Here is a 17,085-nt window from a genome sequence, read left to right on the forward strand (position 1 = left end):
GAGCAGGCTTTCTCTGCCCACTGGACCATGTGATTCCTTTTTAATGTCTTGGTTTAGTATTAGAGGTGATCAAAGGCAGCTCTGTCAAGCAAGACACTAAGGAAAATCTCTTGGCAGACGGTATAAAAAACCCAGCTGCATAGAGCATTTGTGTTTGCCAGGAATATTCATAGGTCATCAATATTCATTCCTTGATGAAGCAAATGATATGCATCATCACAAGAAAGCAGAATGTACATATTACCAGAGAGCTTTGTACAATTCAGTTCATCCATTCATCATGCGTCTAAAGTACTTTAATTGCCACGCCTGAAAGTTGGTAAAATAATTTTTAAGGGCTTAGATTTCATGGGAAAATGTACAGACGGCTGTAATGTATATAACATTTAATGTCTTATTTACACGTTTGTGATATGTATGTTATGCATCTTAAAGCTATGATCAGGGTCCGTTCTCGTTATAGCAAAGATGGACATTAAAGGGTTAATTTACCTTGAAAGGTGTCAAATGATTAGTGTACGGATGATAGTAGTCATGGTTTCCTGATGGGTTCTCTTATATTACTGGATAGAACAGTTTTAAAACATATAAACATAGTATTTGACAGCAGAGGAGAACCATTCAGCCCATTTAGTCTGCCCATTGTGTAGAGACTCAGTCCTTATCCTTGTCTAAGATTTAAGTAGATTTATGTCTATTCCACATTTGTTTAAATTCCCTCACTGTGTACCTAAATGAGACAGAATAGAAACAGCAATACTAGTACTATTGTATTCTCAGTACCCAGCCTGAAACAATTTCTTATTTGTGTCACATCTTGTCTCATTAATTTGGTATCACTTCATTCATTGCTTCCCTGTAGTCAAGTCATCTAAACAGAGATCATTGAAAAGGAAGAGGATACTAGTATTTTGTTTCTTTGTTTTGGTTCTATATCAGGAAATGACAACTATCTAACTTTCTTGGTTTAAAATGCTATAGCATTTATTTTATATTTAGTCTACATGAAGCAGCACCTCAAAGAAAAGGGTGTCCATCCTTGCCGTTGAAGCTTGCAAGCACAAGTTTTTAGGGATGATACACAACACTTTGCTGAGTGATACCGTATTTTTTCATTAAGTGTTAATGAGGGAGATCGTAACACTCTACCATGTCGCAGTCTTTAATACTGAAGTTCTTAAAGGTACATCAAGGCTCCAGGTGTCTTTTTACACAGGTACAATTTTACACCTGATACATAATGGATAACAGCAGCTGGCTATTTGCTTCTGTCGCATTAGATCTTTCATGACAGACATCTATTTATTTACTTGCTGACCATCATGTTGAATAGAAGGGCAAATGATTTGTTAAAGTTTCCTTTAGGCTGACAATGAAACAGTTGAGCTAAATTCACTCATTGACGACATAAATCAAGTGCCACTTTTTTGCAATGTCAGACAGAATTTTTATTCTTCACAAATGTACAAACATATATATATATATATATATATATATATATATATATATATGTCCTGCAACAGCAGGAATGCTTTTTTTCTGAAATCCCCATTTTGTTAGACAAATGTCCTTTATTTTGCACTATACCAGGTGAGCAACATAACAATTCCCCCTTAATGAGGTTTGATGGGGAGTAGAATTCATGGTGACTTACTATCAGCAAGTTGCCATTCAAGCGGTTTCTTTTTCAGCCTGTAAAATGTTTGTTTAATGAATAGACAGCAAGCTGGGATTTCTTTTAAAAGAACATTGTTAGATCCATACGAGACAGGTGACATGTGTTTAGCTAGGAAAAGTCTAGAGGATGACGTGAAACAAATAAACAGCATGTCTGACGTACATCGGAGATCCAAATTTAGCACATGCACAGTGGGTATCTACAGGAGAAGGCCAGTGACTGTGACAGTCCAGTTCTCCACTGTGAAAATTTAGGATACCTGATACCTACATCTATACATCTTAGAGACCTTGATATACAAAGATAACAACATTGTTACCCTGTCAAGCTATGTTGTAAATTACTGTTCTAAAAATAGTAATATTCTAAAAACAGATGTGTATATATATAGATGTGTATGTAGATATATATATACCCACACAGTATATTAAGAACAGTTTGTGTGGTAGAATGTTAAATTACATATACTTTTAAAGTACCACCAAATTCTGTAACACTGTTACAAAGGTTAAATAACTTAAAATCACACACTATAACAAACTGATACAAAAACGAGAAGAGGGCCTGCTCTTGCATGCTTATAATGCAGTCAGTAGTTGAGGGGGAAGTGAAACAGTAGGAGACGACTGCTTGGCTGGGGATGAGTTAATCGACTCGGGATGATCTGAAGGGTTTGTTGGTCATTCAGATGGCTTGATTAGAATCCTGGCTTAGTCTTAGGAGGAAGGGTTTGTATGGTTCAGGAAAAAAGTTGGGTTTTCAGAAAGCTTTTGAAAGTTGTGTACAAGGGAGAAAGTCTGACAGAACGGGGAAGGGACTTCAAGAGAAGTGGTACAGCACATGTGAAATGCTGAATATGGGAGTAGGAGGAGGTAACGATGGTGGAAAAGTGACACAAGTGAAAATAGGAAGGAAAAGGGATGTATTTGGATAAGAGAGTAGAGATATATGGGGGTCCTGAGTTGTTAAAGGCTGTGTAGGTCAGAGACAAAAGTTTGGATTACATTCTGGAGGATGTGGGTAGGCAACAGAGCAATTGGGATAGTACAGCAGCAGATGATGAATGGTGGGAAAGGAAGATTAGTCTAGCTGCAGTGATGAGTATGGACTGTAGTCAGGGGCGGGCTAGGCCGGGGGGCAGGGGGGCAATTGCCCCCCAGGCCGTCCTGAATCCGGGCCGGCCGGCAGACGACCATTCATGGCAGCCGCAAAGTTAAAAACTAAGCGGCTGCCACCGGTACTGGCCTCCGAAAACGATGCGCGCGGCAACTGTGACTGTGCGTCTGGACTTGATGTCAAATCCCGGCGCACAACACTGAAGCCACACCCACGGTCTTTCCGCACACCGGAAGGACAGGACACAGAAGAAGAAGAAGAAGAGGAAGAATGAAGAGGAGTAGGAAAAGTGACAGTGCCAGAGGAAAGGTAGGAAAATATTAGTAAGTGTGTGAGAGGGTGTTATGCTGTAGTTTATGATGAATGTTTGTGAATGAGGGTTTTAGATTGCATGGAAGTGTGGGGGGATAGCATGGCATAGGGAGGCTGTCTAGGCATGATAGGAGTGTGATTGCTGTTATCAATTTTTTATTTGTTTTCGTCCAGTAATTCAATAACAGTATTAATAGATATATATGGTTGCAAACAGCAATCACACGCCTATCATGCTAAGTACATGCTAGAACCTGGGCATGATAGGATTATGATTGTTGTTAATTATATATATATATCTTTTTTTTTTTTTTGTCTAATTTTGGTGTGTTACTTTTAATAAAGTTTTTTTTCCGGTTTTGGCCAAATGAATGCTGAATTTTCAGTTTAGGTCCAGAATTTTAATTTCGGTGCATCCCTACTATATACTAAGCCAGTCACTGAAGTGGTAGGCCTACACCACATCAATGTTTGGCTTAGTATATAGTGATAGGGGTTGTACTGCAGTATTTTCAGTGTCTGGCTCAAAGTATAGGCACACATTGACAGTGGTACAGCGTAATCCCTAAGTATATTATGATAACAGTTATGCTGTACCCCTGTCAATGTTTGCCTAACCATAGAAACTATGCAGTTTTAAAGTGTGTGTGTGTGTGTGGGGGGGGGGGTGCCACATACAGGATCTCCCACAGGTGCCAAATACTCTAGGTACGCCCCTGCATCATGCAGCAGTCAGACCCAATGGCCATTCCTCAGTTCTTCATCCCAGGTCTTGAAAGGGGTGGGATAAAGAGCTGAGGCACGGCTATTGGGCGGCGCGGTGCGTGCACGCCGGCCGCTTTAATTTCATTAGGAGCCGGTGGAGTGACTGCTATCAATGTCGCTCGCAGCCGCTTTGGTGGCGCAATCGGCCACTTGACTAGACTTGCCCCCCAGGCCTTAGGCTGCCAGCCCTCCCCTGACTGTAGTGGTTACAGACGGGAGAGGGGGAGACCAGTTATTAGGGAATTGCAATAATCCTGACGGGATATAACAAGGGATATAGATATAGAATAAATAGGCGGTTCATAATTTATCTAGCAGTTGTAACAGCTCATGTCTATTAATTAATGTCATAAAAATAATCTCTGCTTTTGCAGAAACCTAGTTGCAATATGGAGATCAAACGAAAATGTGCAGATAACTGAATTGTTTGCAATTTATTTAATTTAAAAAAAAAATGTAACCTAATATAGAAATACACTCAATATGTACATTACTTGATTTTTTTTTTTTTATTGAGAACAACTACAGTATATTATAGTTAAAGGCTTGAAACGCATAAGGTCTGGGAGTGACTGACATTTTGCATTATAAAGCACCAAACTTTGTGGGATTTCTCCTACCAGAAGATCTGAGTTGGAACTGTAGAATGCATAGTCCTTTTTGAGGAGTTGATTTTCTGATGTGGCCACGTCGGACATTTTTGCAGAAGCACATTGGTGTTGGTTCTTCATAATGCATAGTGAAGATGATAAGTTATAACTCAAACTCTTCTGTAAATTTACCTAACATTTTAGTGAATAAACCCTACTGCATATTCTGTGACCATTTTACCTGACCATCCACCTTTGCACTGTGTATTATTGTTAATAATTTTACAGATAGGATAATGTATGTTGACTTCATTTATAAGTCACTTAGAGATAACCAAACAGGTGTGCAAAATATGAGACTTCACAGGTCTCCCTTTTATTCATGTGAGAAACCCTATGATATAGAGAAAGCAGGTAATGAGAAAACACTGAATTTGGAAGAAAGCTGCATTGACTTGAATCATTTTTTTTAATTAGGAGAAGCTTAAAAACCCCAATGGTTATGCTCCACTATCGCAGGAAGGGCCTAGAAATCCCTCCATAATGCATAGTTAAGCTGAAATGTTAACCTCCATATAGTTCAAACACATTTTTAACACCTTAAACGGGCAAAATGAATCCTGATGGTCTTTTTCTGTTCATCATCTGGATTGAGATAGTGGTCACTGACCAGAAAGGTGGGCAAAAATAAAAAAATGTCAGTCTACAGTCTAAAAATTGAGTAATATAAATACCCAAGCAGTTACATTTACATTTTCCTTGAAATGTAATATATACTGAATATAAGTAGAACCATATCATAGGCTCTTTGGATACTGCTCTTGAGTTTTTAATTGAGCGCTTACCTCCTTGGTATATACAATGAGAGGAAGATGTATTTATGTCCAACTCTGTTACTGAACAGGCTGTTGGTAAGGCGAGTTTTAAGATCTTAGCCTTTGTTACATATCTGTGACCAGCTACTTATAGACAATGGTATAATATATCATGGCAAAATATACTTGGATGCCTGTAAAATACTTATTTTGTTTTTCTTTCATTTTTTTACAGTTGTAGAAAACAAAAACTTACAAAAGGTTTATTTTGCAAGGATATCTTGAAATACAGTCTTGAGTATATAATTCAATTTGGCCAGCAGAGTATTCGTAGCATGGATACACAGGCTCCAGTACAAGAGCAATCCAAAATAACAAGAGCAAAAGAAATTCAACAGAAGAGCAATTTAAAAGTCCCAAACATGAATGTCAACAGAGCTCATAGTGACATAGAAGTAGGAGGATCAAATAGCTAATATAAGACCTTTTGATGAGAACAATCTCACAGCTAAAATTACATGCATTTAAAGCACAGAGAAACTATTTTTTCAGACAAAAACTTTAGTTATTGTTTTCTGAACATCAAGAATAAGGGAGACAACATTCTGTTCTAGGTGACCTATTGCTATGTTTTCTATTGACCCAAATAACTTAATGGTGCCAGTGGTCTAAACAATAAAGGTTATTCTTTGGCTGACAAGCTCAATGTGAGTCAAATCCCAAAGCTACAAATAGCTTTGTATTTTTGCCCCCACTATGCATACTTTAGTATATATTCTAAAGGAAAGCATTGATTGTTGTTATGGAAAGCTCTGTAGCGTTATATTGACGCATGTTGCAAACAAACAATACACCTACAGAGTGTCCACTGTTTAAGAGTCTGAAAGGTATGTAAAACAGTGCCTTCTTCTAAGGGTAAAGTCTGCATGGGGCTACGCAGTCACATACTTCAATGGTTAATTATGGGAACATAAAATGTTAAAGGGCATACCCGGGCACCTCCCCAGGCTTGTCCCTAGAACTCTCCTTCTGGTGCTCCTTATAGGAAGCAGGAGATGCACACTGTAATCAAACAGCTACAGAGATGCACATAATATTCTGAAAATTCCACCAGCAGATGAAATATTAAGTTTGGCTTCTAAAAAAATGTTTCCTATTTTATAACAACCAGTGTTGTTACTAATAGCTGGTAATATGTATTATATTTGAACTTCCACCCTCAGTAGAAACATCAAAACAGTGATACAACAGAATTACATTCACTGATGGATAACAGATTTGTGATCAGCTACGTGTGGCATGTTATTTAGTGAATAATATTTTTCATGGGAAGTACAATGTTCATGGGCAACCATCTTTTATGTTGCTTGACATCAATATCATAGTTCAGTGGATTGCTTCTACTAGAAACTGTGTGCAGTCATATATCAAGATAATAAAACACATTAATTCCATTCTCCCTTTAGAACACAGAGCTCATCACAATCAAATTGATAGTCATTGTACTGCAATTTCTTGAAAAGACCGAGGTTTGCGTATGACTCCAGTCAAACAGTTGCTATGATATATAGATCTAGAAATTTAGCATCAATTTCATGTAGCTAATTGTGTGGGCGTTTTATATTTGGCACCCCTTTTAAAGTGAGGGGTGCCAAATATTGACCCCTGGTGCCCTGGTATGCCCCTGCTCTCAGCTGTATCCCCCATTCGCCTTGTGCCCCATGGTAAGGTGCTCCACATGGGGTAGACACAAAATGCAATGGTTGTTGGACACATAGGTGACCCATTGTCCAAACGAATGCATGAGCCTTGGAAAGAAGCCCTTCATGCACTGCCAAAAAGGTAGTCTCGCTTATGGGAGTCCATTTTACCAAATGCAATATTCTGGTGAACATAAAAATACAGAATGCCTCATGTTTAGAGAGTTTTTTGTGTGTTTTTTTTTTTACTTAGTACTAAGTCATGTGAAGATTTGATTTCTCATACCGCAAGCCTTATCACTGGAAGCACACATTGCTAACTTTTGTGCTGATTTCTAGCACATGAACACTGCAAGGTTGAAATTATTCCTCAGTGTGCTATTTTACTTCTTTCTTTATACACCCACATACAACTTTGTAAGGCCGTCTTTTTAATCCCTGTGAAAAAGAAAATATCAGTCCATGGGTGGTTCTTCTAAAATCTTTTTTGAAGTAATTAATTTCACGAGATTGTTTCTTTGATATTTTTTAATGGATTTTAACTAAAACTTTGAGTATGCCTGAAAAGGTTTTTTTGTGATTTAAACGTTACTCTTAACCTCACAAAAGCTTGAGAGGATTAAAACACACTGTGACCACACAACAGCCACAAAGATATCTACATGGGTCCTAGGACTATGCTAAAGGAAAGCATTCAACTTGTAAAAAAAAAAAATTAGGTAGTGAAAACATTTTGTATAAAGGGTGCATACATTTGAGTGTCAGATCTACTTGATGACAATATATCCAACCCAAAGTCCCTTATCCAGACTGGCTGCATGCACCAGGGACGATCAAATGAATGTCTAATTGTAAGCATGCTGAATAGACATTCTAAAACAGAATTGTTTAAGTTATTACACTCGCAATGTTGGTGTGTGTAATTGCATAATTCTCAAGCGTCATGTTTTTTCAGTGGACAATCCCCATTTTTGGGCATCATCCCACTTAGCTGCCCCACTGTGGATCTGTTGGTAAGATCCTCTAATTTCCCTTTACCAGCCAAGGGAGCTATAAAATCAATGTATGTGAGACACTCAGGTCAGTGCCAGAATGTACACGACTGACATTCATGCCATACTCATGCCACACTCATGCTGACACTCATGCTGGACCACCTATTTGTCAGAGTAGATTATCAACTGAATATCTACGTTTTTTCATAAGGCCACGTACGATAGCTTGGTAAATGACTAGTACTCCAAATATTCATACAAAACACATCTTTTTATTGCCCCTCAAAGTAGAAGGAAGTATTTGGTCATCCTGCTTATAGTGAAATTGGAAATTGACTGAGCCTTAGAATCTAGATACAAGAGCACATTCCACATAAGGAAAATTCCAGACACAAAAGTGCTGTGTAAATATATTACATACAGGATAATAGGAAACTTACAGGCTGGTTGACATCACGCAGCTGCTGCAGATAAGGAAAATGTCAGGCCTGTAATTGCACAGATGTATCGTTCCATTATTTCAGCTCGCGTATAGTTAGCAGAAAACAGGGGAATGCTGATGCAGTGTGTACCAGTTTACTAAATGATTTCATCCGGCACACTGCAGACTTCCTGATCATGTAACCAATATTAATATATATATATATATATATATATATATATATATATATATATATATATATATATATATATATATATATATAATTAACCAACTTGGCTGTCAATTCTAAGTTTAGACTTGATGGACTTCTGAGGCGCTAATGTACTACTTTTCGAAAAGGTTAGCAGATTGGACGTAGCAGTGGTAAAGATGGCAAGGTAAGTTTTAGTCTTAGCAACTTGACAGGCAGCTTTATTTATTAGGGTATTGAGTATAGTCCTGATGGCTGTTCTGTTTCATTCCCCTATCCCATAGAGTGTGTAGTACTTACAAAGGCTCTGCATCGAAGCCATGCTATAACGTTCAAGGTTGGTTAATACTTTGTTGGAAAAAAATCAGATATATTATCGCTGGAATATAATACAATAGGTTATGATAAACTCACAGGAAAGAGAATTGTATTATATTCCAGATAAATGGTCCAGTCACAATGAAGTTGTTCATCAAGGTCCTAAGATTAATTTATGTGTTCAATCATACCTCACGCAGCTAAGGAATAAAAGCATAAGCTCTACTGAAAAACAAACGCATATTATTCTTTCAGTTAGATTGGAAAACGTGAAGACTAGATGACTGAAAAGGTTCTCATCTGCCTCCTTTTCCATATGTTTATAGATCTATAAACAAAAAGGGTGTGTATATAGCCTTACTTACATTTATTGTAATAATTCCCAATAAAGGTTTTTACAATATTTGCCAAAATAGCATACTTTAGGTCATAACAATATATTTAATTCCTGAACAAAATGGCTGTGTATAGAATATTTGCCAAAATAGCATAATTTAAGTCATAACGATATATTGAAATCTTATTATATAACAAATGTACTAAATCGGGGGACGAGAGAAATAAAATAATGTCCTATAACCTGCTTTTTGTATACTGCTGGCTGTGTGAGTGGGATATTGTATTCCTGCCACGAAGTTAATATTATGCAGATATCTTTAAAGACATTCAGAAATCAATAACACAAAAGTGGCATGGAAATATACCAGTGATACAGCTACAGAATAACAATGTTCTGAAACATTTGAACTGGAAACTGTACTAGCACAGACCAAGTTCAATAACTACTCATCAGAGACAGTTGGCTAAAATAGTACACACACACCAAAAAGAAAGAGATGCAACCTTTATACTAAAACAAAGCATTTAAAACAAATGTATCACAGGTGCATTATTAATCTATAGGTGATACGTCTGCTTCAATATAGATAGATAGATAGATAGATAGATAGATAGATAGATAGATAGATAGATAGATAGATATTAATTGCCTTTCATCCGCATCATGCTTCAACAGTTTCCAATGACTTCTGTTTTGTGTATTTGTTGTTCTTTTTGTTTAGATGTTCATTATATCAAGAGGAGAGATATTGTCCTGAAGAGAGAACTTGGTGAAGGAGCATTTGGGAAGGTGTTTTTGGCTGACTGCTATAACCTAAGTCCCACCAAAGACAAGATGCTTGTTGCTGTCAAGGTAATAATGGCAGAATATACTTTACTTTTATTTAATCAGACAACAATCAGGAAACATATTTTTTTTATGCATATTTATTTATAGTAAATACCTTAATAAAACATTTGAAAAAATACAACACGACAGAATTAAATTTCTGTAAGTATAATATATTTCTGTTTTTGCTATATTGTTATATTTTGTATAATTTGTAATTAAGTGGAATCTTAAACATTTGATTACTAAATCTTAACAATAATCTTCAATTCATAAAAACGTGTTGCAGGGAGATATTAACTTGTGTAAATTTAGTTCTTAATCAAAAAAAAAAAAAAAAGAGTATTATAACCATTTGGGTGACAGCAAAAACATTTTAGGTTTTAAAATTGATCGAGAAATCATTGACAAAAATCAATCTTACACTTCTGTTTTGTTAATAAGCAAATAGGTGAAGTGAATTAGGAACCATGTGACAATATATCCTGATGGACTTTAGTCTATGAGTAGCCAATCTTTTACCTTGAAAACCTCAATAGAAGATGATGAGATGATTTAATAATAATTTCTTAATGTTCCAGATTACAAAATGTGACCATAAAATTAAGCCTTTGGTAATTGAAACTAGAGTTGTTCACTAATAGGATTCTGATCGAAGGCAGATACGAGTGAGTTGTATTTAGCTGTGAACAAAATGAGTAATTACCACTGGCCCCTGGAGGAGCAATTGACATTGGTACTTATGATTTAAAAAAAACCTAAAAAATATAGCAAACAGTGTTTGAAATGATGAAGGGATATTAAAGCTAGCAGAAATTAAAGCTAGCAGAAATTGTATGTCTCTATATTGCTACCTTAGCTGACTTTTATCTAGAATATTGATATTTACAGAGGGGCCGTGTCCAAGCAAAATTATTTTCTGTGACCATCCATTTCCTTAGTCACTTAATTCTTAATATACTTTCATAACCTCGTAAGTCATTGTTTTAGGCAAAGTAATTATGTCTTGCTTCATGACAGACATTCATTGGGCAACCTGTCCATATCATTAATGATAATAAAAAGGTCATAAGTGGTATATCCTGTGGCTAAGGCTGGTATGTTTTTATTTTTTTTAATAGTGATGATAGCAATATTTATAAAGTCAAAATAAAATACCTGTGCGTACTACTTAAATCAATAAGGAAATATGCAATCACAATAAATGTGCAATGGGTAAGAGTCATTGGACCATAATGTTAGTTGGATACTATTACACTGGGGCACAGCACAATATTTCAGAAACTGGAAGTCAGATAGGTGTTTCCAGATAAATGCCACATGTACGTAATATGTAATCGCTGCCAATAATTTAGGTGTATGGATTACTTCCAACAGAAATGTTAGACTTTGTTTTGTATAAATTATGTATTTATAGACACACCATAATTATTACACAATTATGTTTTGTTGAAACAGAAGAACATTTCACATTGCTTATAAATTGGGATTGATTCTTAAATTACAGACCATTTTCTTGGCACAATCCCATCCATCAAGCGCACCATTTTTTTTCTGCTACCTTTTAGAAAGTACGTTAAAAACATAAAACTCACTATGCCTTAACACATCACATCGAGGTTAAGGGAAGAAAAACTATTTTCTTGAAAGGAGTAACATCATCAGTATAAAGATATAAACTAAAAGTAATAGACTGTGCAAGATAAGGATGGATGCTTTCCCATCTGCAAAATGTAGCTATCATCCATCTAAATATTCTTGGTCATGGTGTATCCCCAGACAATGGGTAATTAAAGTGAAATGATTCTATGATTCAGGCTGGAAGACAAAGCAATGGGCTGCATACTACAAGAGAAGCAAAGAAATTAAAGTAGAGATGGTCACTTTGTAAGGCAAATGTGTCCATTATACTGTATACATCCCATTTTCCAGGGACAATGCATTGATTTAGCAGTCTAAAGCCTAACCTTGGATATCAAAGAAAACTGTACATGCAAAACTGCATGTAATATGGCCCCTACCAATATAAACCAAAACATGTCATTCAATAAAAAATATGAAATCGGTATAATGTATAACAAGTACTAATTTACTGATCTGATCTTTAGAGACATGGTGGACCAAATACACTTTAGCAAAATTTTATGAGGGCATGGCTACATTTCAACATGGTCCATTTCTCCATCAGCTGCTAATGTTGTATCTGTTTTCTGCATGTTAGACAACATAGCATTTTTGTTATTTTTACTAGCACTATAAAGGTTCTAGTAAATAGTTATTTGGATGCAAATCAGAATCATCCTTAACCCCTTCGTGACAAAGGCTGATTCTATTTTTTGTACCCTTCGTGACAATGGCTGTTTTATCGTTTCTGCGGTGTTTGTGTTTAGCTGTAATTTTCTCTTAACCCATTTACTAAACCCACACAAGTTATATATTGTTTTTTTCAGGACAAGAAGGGCTTTCTTCAGACACCATAATTTTTTATATATGATGTAATTTTCTATAATAAAAATAATAAAGTATGACAAAAAATTGAAAAAAAAAAAAAAATTATCACTTTTATTTGAAAAATCTTTTATTCATCATAAAAAACTACTGAAAAAACCTGCTAAATAGATTCTACTATTTGTCCCGAGTTTAGAAATACCCAATGTTTTTATGTTTTTTTGCTTTCTTCTACACGTTATGGGGCAATAAGTACAAGTAGCGTTTTGCTATTTCAAAACCATTTTTCTCTGAATCTGGTAATTCTGTCTCCATGTGGTATTTGGGGCATCTTTGAAGCCAGCAAATTAAATTTACCCCACCAAACCATATATTTTTGAAAACTAGACACCCCAGGGTATTTTAGATGCTGATAGTTTAACCCTTTCCATGCACTAATCCTACCACCAACCCTTGTCAAAGTTTGTGATAGTAATTGTTTTTGCTGTTTTTTAAACATACTTTGTACTTCAGGTGTAAAATTACAGCTCCTGGTATGTTGTTGCTGTCACACAACACCCCGATATGTGTTCAGCAACATCTCCTGAGTACATTGATACCCCACATGCATGGGTTTGTCAGATTGTTTGGGGGCAAAAGGGCCAAATTTGGAACATGCCTCCTCAGCCGTATACCGCTGCATGGCAACAATTGCAGCAAAAATAGTGGGGAAGGAAAGGGTTAATGGCTCTAATAAAAAATTTTTTAAAAACCCTAAAAAAAAGTACAAAAAAAAAAAAAAGTAAAAAAAAATGTAAAAAAAAAGAACCCCAAAAACAATTGCCACTATGCAAGATCACTGTTTATGCAGTGATCAATGGCAATGAAGGGGTTAATATTAAATGGGTGGCTCTTATAAGAGCCTTTGGATCAATATATATATATATATATTATTGAGAATACCTAAAAACACACTGATCTGTCTCTCTCCCTCACTAGAAGCAAGAAGCAAGCAAATTTTAGAAAACATTGCCTTTGATTTATCAAATCATGATCACTCTTATGAGTGATCTGACCACTAGGGGTGTTATTCACTGGATGTCCATGACATCCAGCAACACCCCCCCCCCGATGATGACAGCAGGCTCCGCCCCCGGCTTGATGGGCGCCGCCATCTTGAAACACCGCATGTGTTTCGAAGACGCCGGCACCGGGAAGGTAAGTTGAGCATTTAGGAAGCGATCGCGAGTCGCTTCCTTTGCTAAACAGGTGTTGCAAAGATGCCTCGATACTGAGGCATCTTAGCAACACCAGCTAAGCAAAGGAAGCGACTCGCGATCGCTTCCTAAACCCGTTTTTCGGCGGCGGGCGCCGCCATGTTTGAAAGACGTGCAGTCTTTCAAACATGTTTTTTTATTTGCTCCTAGGAGCGATCGGGGGGGGCCGGGAATGTTTTTTTTGGTGTTGCTCAATGCCTCGATGTCGAGGCATTAGAGCAACACCGTTTGAGTGAAAAAATCGATCACGGATCGATTTTTTCACCCGTTTAAAGACGTGCCGGTCCTGGCACGTCAATTGTCATAATCGTCACGATTTTCGGTGACGTGCCCAGACCGGCAATTGTCATCAAGGGGTTAAAGGAACTCAGAGTATGCTATCTTTGTTTTGCACTTATTAATATATACTTAATATATTACAATATTCAATTTTTCTACGAAAGGCTGATGTAATTTACCAGAAACGTAAAACCAAGTGAAACTGCAGCAATATAAATAATAGAAGAAATGTGAAATATTTAGCAAAGCACATAAACTGTGTTGCTAGGCAGGACAACAAAGCATCTTATTTTAATTGAAATAAGCCTTGAGTCAATATGCTTCTAATAAAGTATAGGATGTTCTAACAGTCCAGAATACATATCTATGACATTTGTCAAAGAACCATTGCTAACAGAAAAAGCATCTAAACAAATCATGATCCTTAGCGAGGAAAGAAAATATTTCAATATTCCAAAGACAAGATGATGAGCTATGAAATATGACACTAAAACAAAAGTTTTTGCATTAAGATTTCACTTTTTAAAAGTTAACATTAACCTTTTACCTGTTCCTTGTACACCATCAACCAAACAATACCAAATTATAACCAATGTAACTACTGGCTGGTATGGGCCTATCCACCTGTATCCCTGGTCAAACTGCCGGTGTCTCCAGCAGCTACATAACTATTGGAATCACAAAGGCAAGGGCCCATGAAATGTCCTGCACTTACGCCTCTGTGCAACATGGGCAGCCACACCTATATATAGAAACATAGAAAGTTACGGCAGATAAGAGCCATTCGGCCCATCCAGTCTGTCCAACAAGATGGTTAACTCTTGCACCGTACAAGCCTTAAACCTGAGCACTCGGCTCCAAAAACCATGGGGACGGAGGGATGGATGGACAATTAAAATAATAAAAAGCTACTAAATGCTCTTGTAGGCTTCCCTTTTGTACTCCTTCAGAAGGGCTTTCATTAACCCCCTCCCATATCTGGCCCTTGCGTGCCATTGGGGTATTAACCCTTACCTGACACAATTTTATCTCTAGCGAGGACAGTTAGATTAAAAGGAGGCTGGGTACCTGTCCAGCACTTCATTCATGTGGCCCCTCCATCCCATTCTTTCCCTTCGGCGCTGTTCTGAGCACCTATCACTAACATATTCAATGATCTTAATGATAAATGTTAAAAGCAACAGCCTTGTGTTGTTAAATGTTATATAGGTGACCATCTGCATAAATGTATGTAGTTGTAAACAGCTAGACTGGGGATAACTAGGCTGCCCTGGAACCTTAAGGCTAGCAACCCTCTCAATGATGTACATACCAGCAGAATATGTGCTTCTGTATGTTACATTTTTACACCCTTTTACATAGCTGGCAGCCACACACTGCAGGGCTTCATCTGCCACTGGAGCACAAAAGGTTAAACCACTTTACTGTAGAGTATTTTTGTGAAAAATAATCTTCTTAGACTACCTATACAACACATGACAACAAAGTAATATTTAATTTGTTAAAATACAAAAATAGTGCGTGTATTTTTATCTCTCATTTGCTTTTGATGCCGAATATGCTTACTCCCTTCGAATACAATTTGTGTCAACAATGCATGTGTTTTGGTACAGAAATAAGTTTCATTAAATCTCTGTACGCAGAAAATCACACATAGGATGCTGTGGCAGACAATGAAGATTATAGGAGTTATTTCTCACTTGAGAAAACAGTGCTTGTCTGTGACTGCTTTAAAAAAAGGCAAATGACTGCTTACTTCAGCATTATTTTGCTTATTTCCCTAATAAATATCACATTATTGCTGCGCTCACCAAAAAGGACATCAGCAGAACCAATGACAAATTATAGTTAAGGTAACTTATATACTAACTACTTACAGTGTCAAAAAAGTAAACCCATTGGAATGACCTGTATTTATGTATATATTTGCATAAATATGATCTTCATCGAAGTTACAATAATGAAGAAACACAATCTGTTTTAACTAATAACACTTAAGTGATTGCATTATCCATATTAAATTCATCATTAAAACATTTACAGTCTGGGTTGGATGTATGGAAACCCCTAGGCGAATCACTTCAACAAAAGCTAATTGGAGTCAGGAGTTTAGCAAACATGATGTCTAATCAATGAAACCGTTTGGGAAGTGTGTTTTAAGAGCTACAACTTGGGAAGTGTGTTTTAGAGCTGACACAAAAAACACTCAAACATTTTCAGTTTGCTATTCTCAAGAAGCTTCTGCTGATGTGAACCATGAAAATAAATTTCAAGAGACCTACAATCTGATTGCATAAAGCTGGAAAAGGTTACAGAATAATCTCAGTGTTCCCATTGTCATCAGTCCACAGTTAGCCAAATTGTTTAACAATGGAGACAGTTCAGTACTGTGGCTACTTTCCCTAGAAGTAAGTGCCCAGTCAAGATGACTCCTAGGGCACAACGCAGAATGCACAATGATGTAATAAAAAACTCTAGAGGAATCATTGGAACTGGTTAACAAATCATTGGACAGACTTGGAGTCCACGACAGGACACCACAGAGGAAGACGCTGCTCTCCAATTTAACATTGCTGTTCATCTGAGGCTTGTCATAGAGCACATTGACACTCCACAACATACTAGGAAACATACTGTGGACTGCTGAAAGCAAGGTTGAATCGTTCGGGAAGAACAGGTAGAACTAAGTATGGTGTAAAATGGGCACCGCATTCCAATATAAAAACATCATTCCAACGGTAAGGTATGGTAGATGAAGGGGCTGCTGTTGCTGCTTTGGGTCCTGGACAGCTCGCCGTCATTGAGGGGACAATGAATTCCCAAGATTACCAAGGTATCTTATTGGATAATATAAGGATGGTTGTCTGCCAGCTAAAGCTCAGTAGAACTTGGGTGATGCAGAAAGATAATGACCCTAAACATCAAAGTAAATCTACTACAGAAACGCATAAAAAAAGAAGATCCACCTTTTGGAGTGCCTCAATCAGAGTCCAGACCTTAACCCATTAGAGAT

General features: G+C 36.9%; 1 protein-coding gene across 6 annotated transcripts in view; it reads left to right on the top strand.

Annotated features, from left to right (window-relative positions):
* Positions 1-17,085, top strand: part of LOC149300014 (NT-3 growth factor receptor-like) — a 261,807-nt gene that overhangs the window by 221,884 nt on the left and 22,838 nt on the right. For all 6 annotated transcript variants that reach the window (XM_089485793.1, XM_089485792.1, XM_089485794.1 and 3 more), the window contains one exon: positions 9,983-10,113. In XM_089485793.1, coding sequence (XP_089341919.1) covers positions 9,983-10,113 — 131 coding nt within the window. The remainder of the gene's footprint in view (positions 1-9,982; positions 10,114-17,085) is intronic.

This window comes from Sceloporus occidentalis, unplaced genomic scaffold, assembly GCF_023333645.1.
Source record: "Sceloporus occidentalis isolate IW3139 unplaced genomic scaffold, rSceOcc1.0.p SCAF_26, whole genome shotgun sequence".
Taxonomy (NCBI): Eukaryota; Metazoa; Chordata; class Lepidosauria; order Squamata; family Phrynosomatidae; genus Sceloporus; species Sceloporus occidentalis.